This window comes from Calidris pugnax, unplaced genomic scaffold (assembly GCF_001431845.1).
Source record: "Calidris pugnax isolate Ruff unplaced genomic scaffold, ASM143184v1 scaffold31, whole genome shotgun sequence".
NCBI lineage: Eukaryota > Metazoa > Chordata > Aves > Charadriiformes > Scolopacidae > Calidris > Calidris pugnax.
Genome location: NW_015090786.1, coordinates 6,961,535 through 6,973,851, shown reverse-complemented (window position 1 = coordinate 6,973,851; position 12,317 = coordinate 6,961,535). Strand labels below are relative to the sequence as shown.

The 12,317-nt window shown below is 38.9% G+C and overlaps 1 protein-coding gene across 6 annotated transcripts in view; it reads right to left on the bottom strand.

Moving 5' to 3' along the window:
- The window catches only part of PLCB4 (phospholipase C beta 4), a 185,138-nt gene that overhangs the window by 51,161 nt on the left and 121,660 nt on the right, over nucleotides 1–12,317 (bottom strand). For 4 of the 6 annotated variants that reach the window (XM_014966459.1, XM_014966460.1, XM_014966461.1 and 1 more), the window contains 10 exons: nucleotides 12,212–12,305; nucleotides 11,496–11,575; nucleotides 10,938–11,022; nucleotides 8,339–8,429; nucleotides 7,329–7,424; nucleotides 5,737–5,837; nucleotides 4,014–4,049; nucleotides 1,290–1,431; nucleotides 564–648; nucleotides 222–346 (listed from right to left, as the gene is read on the bottom strand). In XM_014966459.1, coding sequence (XP_014821945.1) covers nucleotides 222–346; nucleotides 564–648; nucleotides 1,290–1,431; nucleotides 4,014–4,049; nucleotides 5,737–5,837; nucleotides 7,329–7,424; nucleotides 8,339–8,429; nucleotides 10,938–11,022; nucleotides 11,496–11,575; nucleotides 12,212–12,305 — 935 coding nt within the window. The remainder of the gene's footprint in view (nucleotides 1–221; nucleotides 347–563; nucleotides 649–1,289; nucleotides 1,432–4,013; nucleotides 4,050–5,736; nucleotides 5,838–7,328; nucleotides 7,425–8,338; nucleotides 8,430–10,937; nucleotides 11,023–11,495; nucleotides 11,576–12,211; nucleotides 12,306–12,317) is intronic. The other 2 variants (XM_014966462.1, XM_014966464.1) reach the window with 1 other exon arrangement.

Genomic DNA, 12,317 nt, shown 5'->3' with positions numbered 1-12,317 from the left:
AGTACTCTATTATTTTTCCATGAAAGGGGACTGAATTTTCTTTCTATGTATGGCTTTTCTATCTCTCTTTTTCTTACGCTTCCATAATTCCACCCCACTGTATTATTTAGCCATATGTCTGTTTCCTCAAAAAATGCCAGAAGCAAATCCATGGCATCTGTTTGAGAGTTCCTGCCCAAGCCATTCTTTAGGATTGAGGTTCACTGGTCGTTGCTGCCTACCTGGGGTCTGATAGTTCAGTGAGACCATCTGGCAGCCAGCGTTCCAGAAAATTTGAGGCATGTAATTACTGGAATCCACTCGGCCTCCCTTTGGGTATATCCGACTCATTTGTCGCTTATTATAACTGTATAATTCATCAAGGCAAATGAAATAAAAACATCATAGAAATGTATGGTCATATCCTGGTATCTTCAATATTTCTTATATTAATCTTAATATTTCTCACCCTATGAGCTACTTTCCCTTTCCCTTTCTAGAGGTGGGACATTATAAATCTAGAAAGGTACGGCTGTTTATTTGTAGCATTAGTAGAGAAGTGGTATGAGGAGATGAAAGGATACTTCACAAACTCAATGGCGTGGGTCTTCAAATACCCTAGTCCGACTGATTCATTGAAAGAGGACATATTATGATGAATATTACGTTCTAGAAGGAAAAGACAAGACATTTTAAAACACTTGTGTAATGACAAATCAAAATTCAAAATCATGCACTATACATAATAGCAGGATATAGCAAATTCTGGTCTGTTTCTCCATTATCAGTTACTCATAGAATCAGATTATACTGAAGAGAAATTTCATAATATTTCTGACTTGCCTTTTTCTTTCACTTCCTGGGCAATCAACAAAACTATCATTTTTTGTTTACGACAAAATTGTTATTCAGAGCCTGCATCGTGTGGCTAGATAAGGCAAAACAACATGATAAATTGTCTAGTGTGCAATATGAAAGCATCAGCTAACTGCTGACCGCTGCGACAATCACACTCACCTTACTTTACAGAAAGACAAACTAAAAAAAGCAGTTTAGTTGGAAAGGTCTATAGGATGTAATCAACATTAACAGCTTCACATTCTCCCAGTAATTTAGTGACTCCATGTGGATGACCAATGGAATAACATGCTAACTTTACATTCAAGAAAACAGATCTAAAAATATATTGATGACGGTCATTAAACTATGAAAGTCTTACACTGTTTCTACACTCAGGAAACGTAGAGATCAAAAAAACTACCTAGGATAAGCACACAAATACTTTTATTTCATTCAACCTTTTATGTTACCTTCTGCTACATCGAAACCTTGAAATTTTACAGGTTGAGCATAGTTGACCATTGTTGATAAATATGGATGTATATTGGTTGTGGCACCTACATATTTGTAAGATGCCATCCACGCTTGTTCATCTTCAACAGTTACTAAACCCTGAAAACACATTAAAGAGAATAATCACTATCTATGTTTGCACACACTACTGTTGGAATTTTCAAATGTGATACAAAATTATACCCAAATCTGCAGAAAGTTAAAGAAAGTGCAAATTAATACAAGAAAAGTGGAAATTTAATGTCACAAATTAAGATTTATTTTCTTACTGATATATGCACCAAGCACTCTCAATGTTACAGGATGCATGCAAGAGGACTGATGATAGAAAAGCTCCTAAACAGTGGGTAAGTATCACATGATGTTAGTAGGATAACTTTGGGATAAAAGATAAATATCATAACAGACTGAACAATGGTGGGAGGTAATGATCTATCTTTGTCAAATAAATTCCTAAGAACTGTGATTTAACATACATTAAATATAGCAACTGCAGTGGGGTAACACATAGTTGGTACTAAATAGAACTGTCTCAACATCAAACCACAAACAGGTTCAATTGCTAACCTTTACTAATAAAAGCAAACCGAAATATTGGGATTACAACCTTCATTGGACAAACAGATGTCACAAGACTTAATGAGGCACAGTGCCAAGCTCATATTCCTGGCCACATAAAATGATGCAAATCTGAATCCATCATTCACAAAAGATGCACTACATTCACAACAGAACTTCAGAAATTTTCTGCAAGTATCTCATCTGATAGAAACCCATAATAGGAAGCACTTCTTATGTGGATCTACTTCAACTTTTTCCTTTCCCTGAACCAGTTTAAACACATTCTTTTCACTAAAAGAAAAAGAAAGATCTCTGTCAATCTAAGCAAACTCTGCAAGGCTTACTGTTCATGGCATTTTTCCCACAAACATTTTTCTTGTTCTCCTACAAGTGAACCAGGTACCAAAAAATTTAAATTACTGCAGGCTGACAGTAAACTTCAGCACAGAATTACTAAGTATATTCAAAAACTCTTACTGTTCTGCTTTTTATTTTCAGAATGCAATTGATGTTTGTCAGAAAGTTCTCCTCCATTATTGTATTAGGAAACAGTAACAGGAAGCACTGCAAAGTCGTTTTCTCTGGCAGTAAGTCTCAGCATGTCCAACAGCTTAAAGCATGGATGAAGAACGCAGTTAACAGTACCTACACTGCTGCAACTCATTTACTCAGGAGATGGAAGAGTAATGGAAACATGAAACTACTTGCCAGTACTATGAGTATGTAACTCTACCTGCCATATAGTGCAGACACAGTTCAAAAAATTAATTCCATTTGAAGTGGAACACTTTATGCCTTGATATGATAAGACAATTATAGTAAAAAGGAATGTAATTTTCTGACTGCACAGAATTATCACAATGAGTCTAGGTGCATGTACATGGGTTTATGTGCATTTTAGACTGAAGTAAACTTTCCAGCCCAGGAAATTTCCATGCTGATCACCAGGGCTCAACCCAACTGCTTTTCAGGAATCCACATATTGAGGATTCACAGATCTGTCCCCTAAATATGCCAAATTCTACTTTATTAGTAGAATACAGGCATTTTTTTTGTTACTAGGTCCATATTTGTTAATAGAGTTTAGATCAAATTAAGGCCAAATTTCTTCAAAGGACCTAGTCCTTTTCAGGGTCCTCCTTTTTGGAAGGCCAGTAATTTAGGAAGAACTTACCACCCTTCTTCTAAAAATCAGGTTCCTTTAACGTGCCTCCTGCTGACTGCTGAGAATTGCTAATGATATTTTACTATCTTGATCCATAAATGTCCAAGTAATGAAGCACAGTGAAAAGGAAGTCAAAGAGGATTATCCATGCCTTAGGGCCAAGGCAATAGCATCCCGCGGACTATAGCTGTAGGACTGACACACTAGCTCTAAGAAAATGTTCTAAGACAATCTACTTGCCATTGATTTTATCTTATTTACTTGCAGACCCATAATTTTTAGAGCACGTGGGCTATACTCTTTGCAGCGTTCACAATTTTAAAACTATGAATTAGAAAGAATAAGGATGGAATGTTTCATAAAGCCTAGGGAAACGAAGGAATGGTTACAACAGCACATGACGCTTTTAGGGGCCACAGAAAACAGCGGGAAAAGGTTGATGTTTCTGGGTTATTTACACCTCCCCAACCCTCAAGAAAAGAAGCAGAACCCACTTAGAAAACAATGTAGACTATAGACTGAAACAAAGAGTGGTTAGGAACAGGAGCAGCTTTAATGAGAGAAGAGAAAGAAGGAAAAGAGTGGAAGGAGGCGGGAAGAGTCTTACAGAAGGGATTCCTGTGAGAAGATTAATGTAGAAGTCCCAAGGGAAAGCAAAAGGAGGAAAAAGAGAGAGGAAAACAAAGTGCAGTCAGGGTAAGGGAAGAGGAAAAAAAAAAGAAGCAGGGATGATACATCTCAATGCCATTCAAAGAACTGCTGTTTCCCAGTGCATCACATTCGAGACTGGGATCAGACACTTATAAGGAGGCAAAAGTCATGCACTCCCGTCTTTCAAAAATACTCTGTAGGTGCAGTGAAACTGCATAAAATTGTTAAGCCACTTAGAATGTATGGTAAGTAGTATGTTATATATAAAGCAATAAAACAAACTATATAACATCCTATGTGTCACCTTTTTATTGTTTTCTTGTTCAGAATCTTCAACAGCCTAAGGGAAAAAAATATATATACATTATCAAAGAAAAAGCAATAGGAAACACTCACAGTAAGAAAAAAAAAAAATCTCAAAAAGTTAATGCATTTAGAAATAAGTATACCCTTTTCCACTTTCCTGTGTGGCTCACCTGTCTCATACACTTGCAAAAATTTGCAGTTTCTTGGAAATCTGTGCATACAAGATATGAAATTCAACAGCTGGCTAGCAATGGGAATAGGAGGGAGGATGGCAGACAGTTAAGCCCAAACCAGTGCTATCCCTAGATGCCAGGAATAGGAAGTTTCAGAGAAGAATGAAATAATGACACACCTTGACAGCACAAAAGATCATTTGATCTGGATATGCAAATAGCCCACATTCTGAAAACTTAAGGGTTAAGACTGCTGTAAACTGTTCTTTAAATGTCCACATTTGGAAAAGGCCTATCTCAAGATGCTACTTGCAATGCAACAGTGTGCTGTCTGTCTTCAATTACAAGCTGCCACTACTGAGAATCTCAGACAGATAAATGTTGACTTGGCACTGAATGTACATTCCTGATCAGCAAAGCAGCAAAGAAGTTACCCAAGGACATATGCTGTGGATGAGTGACTAACCTGAAAAAAACCCAAACCCCAAAACACTCAGGTAGTTAAGGACCAGCTGACTTAGAAAGTGAAACCAGCCCCAGAGCAAAGAAGTTAAACAATACTTCAGTGGGAGGATTCATAAAAGTCCTGAAGAAGCAAAGATGTTGACTTGAAGAGATACCAAGAAGGTAGGTCTGATGTCTCAGTGATACTGCTAGAGAAATACTGCCAAGGGCAAGCTGTGCTATAAGAGATTTCCTATACCTATACTTTATCTGGAGTAAGATCCAAAGGTAGCCAGGCAGGAAAGAAGTGGCCAAAATACTTCTGATAAGGAACCTTAGCACTCACATGTGGGTTTTGGTTTTTTGGTTTGTTTTTTTTTTTTTCTTTTTTCTGTAGCAAGAAGCAATAACACCTTCAGTGCCACAGCAGGCTTAGTTTTGAATTCCAATATTCTGTACGTAATTACTGTCAAGTAATATTCAAGTTACTGAGCACAGACCGATAAACTGCATTAAATAAGGTAATAGTGGAAGAAAGGGAACTCTCACCCTGCCTGCCAGCTAGCTCTCTGGTATAGCCCCACTGCCATACCACCCCACTGGAGAATGATCGTCCAATTTAGCCTTCATTGCTACAGGGTAGAACCTACCCTACGAGTTAACGATAAAAAATAGCCAGGGAATCCCTGTAATGAAGACACAGGATGCAGCCTTGCAAAAAAACATTGTTCAGCAAGGAAGCTGAAATTCCACCTCATATTAGGGCTCTGCAACTGAGAGGCAAAGTTATAAAAAAATAATATCAGAAGCTGTGGCGGGAAACTGCCTTTAATAAGTATTTTTGATCAAATCCTCCGCTTGTATACTGTTTTCCTACATATGGATTCTATTTCCTCAATGAGTATTCCACCTGAACAAGCAGAAGATATTTTCAGCTACAAAACTGTGTCTTCTCATCAACCTAAAGGTTAGGAATCTGGTAAAGATTTAGGGTTTAACTCTTCTGACAACACATGCTGTGATGCTTCCACAGAACAGAGTGTCTTTTACACCCACTTCCACAGAAAGCTTCCAAAGAAATATTCATACAAGAAGTAGTCCCACCTTTTTGACACTGATGGCAACAGCTTCTTTTTGACTGTAATCATCTACAGTAAGGTCACTTCCAAATTTGTACTCTGGATGAGCTTCTTCTTCTTGGTCAGCTGCACAGAAAAGAAAAAGGAACTGCTGGTTTTGTGTGAGACATGAAACAAATGATAGTTGAATACACAGGTTTGTTTTTGGCATTTTTTAAAAACAGGAATTAATCCAGGTTATTAGGTTTCCAAGCATTAGTTGTAATTACAGCTAAAGGCCTAAGATTCTTACAGCTTTGACTTCACTATAATAGAAATTTTATTTACTGTATTTTTGAAGGAATCAGTAATTTGCTTAGCAGAAGTGTGAAAAAAAAATCCAACAGGCTTGGGGAAATAACAAGATAATGAAGACAGTTCTTTGAATAAGGATGTAAAAAGTTGCTGGCGTCCAGGCTTCTCATGTGCATTGTTAACAGTCTCCTTATGTGCCCCCTACTATAGGGAATGATTTTCATTTGCTTTTAAGGCGATTTTCCATTAGAATCTAGTCTACTCAAAGAAGTTAAAAGGCCTCTTACAAACACAAAACCATTATTCATATGGATTTAAACAATAATTTTAGAGAATACTTATGTGAGCCTCTTGATAATCTAGTATGTAGTTAATGACACAGCACAATAAGAACACTATTAGAAATAAGCATTCCAATGGAAATCAGCCTGCAAAACAACAGCATCTCCTTGGTGCTCCTTGACCACCTGAAGAAAGACACTGAGACGCCTTTCAAAAAAATTGTACTTTAGTCCTTTTTTTTTTCCTCCAAGAACAGATATCAAGATTTGGATTACCAAGAATATCTTTTATGAGGAACTCTACTGACCGCAACAGCAGTGGTTTTGTGCTAGTTAAAGAAAAAAAAAAAAAAAAGGAGAGGTACAAGGCTTAAGCTAAAGCTGGGATGTTCACTATGACAGGGGTCACAGGCCAGTACCCTCATACAGACACTTGCAGGCAATGCATGATTTACCCCTTCTGAAGGTGGACATTTAAAACAGACAAGGTGAATCACACCCTAGATATGTCCTTTTTTCTCTGTTGGCCATAAACACATTCCACATCACTGGTTCAGATCTAGATGTTTACACTGAAGACTGGCAAGAAAAATCCTATCCCTCATTTTATCCTTATAAAGTATAATGCAATAATCCAATCTCATGTTGACACAAGTATTAAAAATAGTGACAAAATCTGTTTTCAAAGCAAAGATCACAGCTTCGCACTCTCTCTCTCACACACAGAATGAAAATCTGCCTTGGTTGCTGCTCCAATATGACTTCTGAAGAGTAAGTAGAAGTCAAAGTTACCACTAGTACCACCCAAAGTAAGCTCATGTTTCTACCACAGACTGCCACGGAGACAGGAGCAGCTGTGGTATGTACTGGAGAGGAGATGGTAAGGCAGGAGCTCTGTATAAATGGTCCTGCACTGGGCCCAGACTTGCTGCTGCCGCCGCCACAGACCATGGACATGGGTAACATGCATACTAGCTGCTCATGCCAGCCTACTGATTTACCACAGGCAATGTTTGAAAGCCCTTCTCTATGATATCCTCACCACTTTCTATTTCTTCTTCATTATCATCCTCTAGGATATTTACAGGAGCAGCAGTTTCCCCAGCCTCCATCATCTTTTTCAGAGCATCAAGCTGTTCTGTTAATAAGAAAAATAAAAATAAATTAGCCATGACATAAACATTTGTAGAACAAAGAAATACAAAAGAACAATCATAAATTATTCTCTGATCTTAAGAGCTACTTTTATTTAATGGGATCTCTAAGTTTTCAGTTAGCAATAACATTTTACAAAGTACAAGCACCATTAGATGTACTCGGCTGTTAGATCTGAAAAGGTCAGTAAGGGCTGCGTCCAAAGCTCACTGAAGTTAAGAAAAATATTTCTGTAGAATTCAAAGGTCTTAGGAGCAAGCATATTACTTCTTCAAAGAATAAATAGACAGCTATCTCTTTCGTGCTTGATCTATGCAAATGGAGACAAAGTGCTTGGATTTTTAATTGTGTTTGATGTTTATTTCAGTTAGGCAGTATGCACATAATCATGTATGACTGAAGTCAGTGGAAGGTCTGCTGCTTATCTTTGAATGGAGAAGGAGCAGGGTTTATCACTACAGCCATACTGGAAACTAATACAGCAACATTACTATTACTGAAAGAAGATAAATATCAAAACTGGCAATAATAGCAAGAAGAGCAATTTCAAATTCCATTTCATTTTATGCTTATCCTGGAAAAACACAGCAATGCAAACACACCAGTGTAGGCAGAATTTACAAAAGATTCTATCTGCATTATATTTTAGCTCAACCAGCAATCTGATAAAAATCCCAGGATTACATTTCTAAGTTTATATATGCCTATGCCACATGCTGATACCAAGGCCTAGACTCTGGCACTCACATGAAACGCAAGAGCAAACACATTGTAATTTACATATAGTTCATATTCTTCCAACACTAACGTACAAGCAATTTGGAAAATTTAGTAACATGCTCTATTCATATCTATCTGGACTTTTGTTTCATTTAATACTTGACAAGCTTTACTCACTTTTTTCTACTTCAGGCTTCAGCCTTTTATTCTTTATGAGAATCTTTCTTTTGAGATCATTAGGAGAAGGTAAGGCTTTACCTGGATCAAGCTGTAAAACAATTTTAAGAAAAGGCTTAATAACAGCTATTTGACCTCTTTGTATCGCTATTTGAGATTTTGACTTTAGGACAGCAATGGTAAAGGGCAGTGAACAAGCAGTGCCACCTCAGGCACAACTCTGGGAGGTAGTGTGACTGCAATTATATTGTCTCCTCTGCTTCTTCCATATCCCATGGGAAAGCTGTGCTCAGGTAAATGTTGCGGGCTGAAGCCAGCACACTGGTCTTCAGCCTACACCATCCTCAGCTGCACTGGTCAAAATGCCTCCCCCTCTCTCCTGCAGTAAGCAAAGATGTGACCTGCAACTCTTTATCAGAGGACTTCCTACTTTCCCTCTCTCCCTGTGGTTCACACACAGTCCAAGTCACAGTTTAGTCTGTTATCATTTGATCTCTAAATAAGTCACCTTTTATGGTCCCTTCCAGCTGTAACAACGCAAGTGAGGCAGCCCACACATACTTACGGACTAGAAATGGGCTGGCACTGGTGAATGGAAAACTACCCAGTCTTTAGCTAGGTAACACGGACTGTTTTTGCCAGTAGGGTCACATCTTTAGTATTTGTGAAAGGCAAATAGCAAGCTTCACATCCACAAGTAAGTACTACTAAAAGCTTTTTTCCAGTTTGGGGGAGAAAAAATAGTATTGCGAAAAGAGAAGTACAAAATCCTCTGATTTAAGCCCTGTCACATCACTGAGGCTAAGAAAGAGATTTGGGTATGGTAATTAGTACCCTTCCCCAGCTCAGGCTTGCTCAGAATATTATGCAGGGAGTTGCTGGTGTAATGGACTGTGGTTTCCAGTGAACCATAAGTGACACAGAAGTAGAAGATATTTCCAGGACTAGTAAAAATTCTTAGAAGAAACATTCAGAAATCCTTAGCCTTAAATACAACTCTGAACTATGCAGAAGCAGCATTCTAGATGAAGAAACAAAAGAAAAAAACACCACGACTTGAAATCAATTAAAAAAAGCAGCAGAGGTGACAAATGACAACCCAGCAAAAAACCCCGTATCAACCCAACCTGACAAGAATGGGACCACACCTCCTAACAGGAGGGTAATGATTATCCACAACCACCAGGCTCAGTCATGGGAGTTTCAGCATGTTGGATGAAGAGAAAACACAATTGTTCCTGAGAGCACTTGGGTTGTAATTCCACTAGATGTCAGTGCTGCAGAGCTCATTTATCCCAAGCTTCCAGGATGCCAGTCTGCCTGCATCCCCAGGCACAGGGCATAGCTGGATGCCCATTTGGATAAGTATTTGTTTTTACTTAAAACCAGATCTGCTTCAACCAGTGCCACGGCTCTCTTAAGTCTTCCCTTCTCAGTCGAGGTATCAGAAACCAAGCACTCACAAAATACATGTTTCAAGCTCTTCCTGCCATCTCTGCAACATTTGCTTTGTAAGCAGCTGGGGACTGAATTTACCCTTCAGGAGGAACAGACACAAAATGCAGAAGGCTCAGCAGTGCTACAGAGCACAGGCAGCTGAGGCTTAACACCGGGCCCTGAGGTAGCAGCATGGCAGCCTTTGGCCAACTCTATTTTAGGCTTCCCTGAAAGCTGCTTTTGTAAGGAATGTGGCAAGGTGCTACATAGATAAGAGGAACACTACATATTTAGTTCTCTGGGATGCACTTTTCAGGGCAACAATTCGCCAAGCCTTATGAGTTGCTGTCCCTGCCAAAAAAAGCACAGCTCCAGAGATGATAATGCCAGGAGGCTCCTTTGCAGGGGTTACACAGACAGGATCTGAAAGGTAAAGCAGAGTCCTCTTCACTGCAGTTTCCCACAGCACTAAAGAGCATCTGCGTATTTTGGGTGCCTGCTGGCAGACAGTGAGCACGTTGCTCAGGAGAGTAAGGAAGGCCTGGAGGAGTAGCTGCAAGCACTGAATAACAAGCTATTAAACTCTCAAATACTGTGTTTGTGAAGGAGTGGCTGTTATTATCTCCTGCCACACAGGAGAGTGAAGTGCATGCAGATTACAGTGCACTTGATAGTCCAAATGAGACTGCAGGGAACTCTTCGTGCTTAATTTAATTCTTAATGCAGTAGTGGGGGCCACCTAGACTGCAGGACCTGATCTGGAGCATGAAGCATGCAAAGTGCAGCTGAAAGAGGTTTCCTCAGCTGAGACCATGCAATTTATAATTAACTGTTCTTCAACAGTGACTGGCAATTTCAGAGTTATGAATGACCTGCAAATACAATGTATGTGGTGTATTTTATGTAGGTGCTGATATTACGTCACACATCAAGGGGATGGATTTCCCCAGGCTGCTCGGCAGAGCCCTGTACAGAAGAGATTAAACAAATCAGATAAGGACAAGTTTGTACCAAAAAGCGTAGACACCCAAAATCACTAGCCATTTTTGAAATCACAGGAGTGGCAGTGAACAGCACTATAGGTGATATGATCATAGTTTATCATTTCTGTTAAATATAGCTAATATAAAAAAATTAAAAAGAGTGGCAGAATATAACATACTGGATGTGTTTCTAGAGGCTGCTTCAAAAGGAGATCTCCAAAAAGATCTTCACAGTATTTTGACATCTTGTACTGTTGATATTTACTGGAAAAGATGATGTTGGTTACTTTTGTAATATAAAAAAGAAATCACTATTACTCAGCAAAACAGAATAATATTAAGTAATGTACATATCCCAAATTATATACCGCTTGCTTTCTCTCAACTGAGTAGTATTACTCTACTGTAATTAAACTGTCAATAAAAATCTATTATCTGACATAGATGAATTTACTAAGACCAAAAACATAGATTAACTGAATCCCACACAACTAATGGAACATTCAAGTATATTTCCCAGCTTTACCACAGATAAAAATATTGCCATAATTAAGCTAGATAAAGATTGACTAGGATATTAAAGCACAGTCTCTTCCAAGTCACATTCAGTATACCTGCATATCCCTACACAGTTTTCAAGTACACTCAAATTATAGTATGTTTGAGGTTTGAGCTGTGTCATCTTTCCCATACATCACACTACAAGAAAAAAAAAGAAATAAAAAGGCACTATATACCTGCAGTGATTTTCAAATGAAAGAATGACAGGATACTCTGATGTAACAAATGCTGTTTCCTTAATGGCTTGAATGACATCCTTTAAAATTCAGTAAGAGGATTCAAATTAGATCAGATCCAATTACAATCATACTGAAAGAGATTTTATTTGTCCTCCACCCCACCCTGAGAAATACAAAGCTCAGTCTCAAATGTGCCAGGTGAAGCCACAACCAGAACAAACTATGCTCATTCTTCTCTGTTCTCCCACAACAACCTGGACTCAGCACCCAACAGGTGCCTCACTGCACCTGCAGCAGTGATGGCAGCTTCACCCAGAATGCATCAATGCTACCCCTGATCTGCTGCCAGCTTCTACTGCCAGGGAGAATTTCTACTACCACACTAACTCCTGCATCTTCAGGCTGCTTCCACAGCTAAGGAACTTCTCAGACAATGGAGAAGATACTTATTCTGTGGTACAAAGAGCCACAGGATGTGAAAATTTGGGGCAAGCCTGCTTCCTGCAGTTTCTGTGGAAAAGCAGACATAACACAGGGGTGTATGATGAGAGTAAGAAATAAGATCTGGGGACACAAAACTGTGCCTATGCAATTTGCTAGTCTGTCACAAGGGAGTAGCATCTGGGTGCTGAGGAGGGGAAGGTGCCCTGCATGGATTCCTGTGCAAGGGTTCTACTGGGGCTTACTACCAGGTGTAGAGGTCAGGCATTTACCTTGAAAAGAATATCTGTACACATTGCTTTTCCATGTGTTATTATTGGTTCTTGATCTTCACCTTTGCCATCCCAACAGTCCAGCTCCACACACCTAAAGACCCAA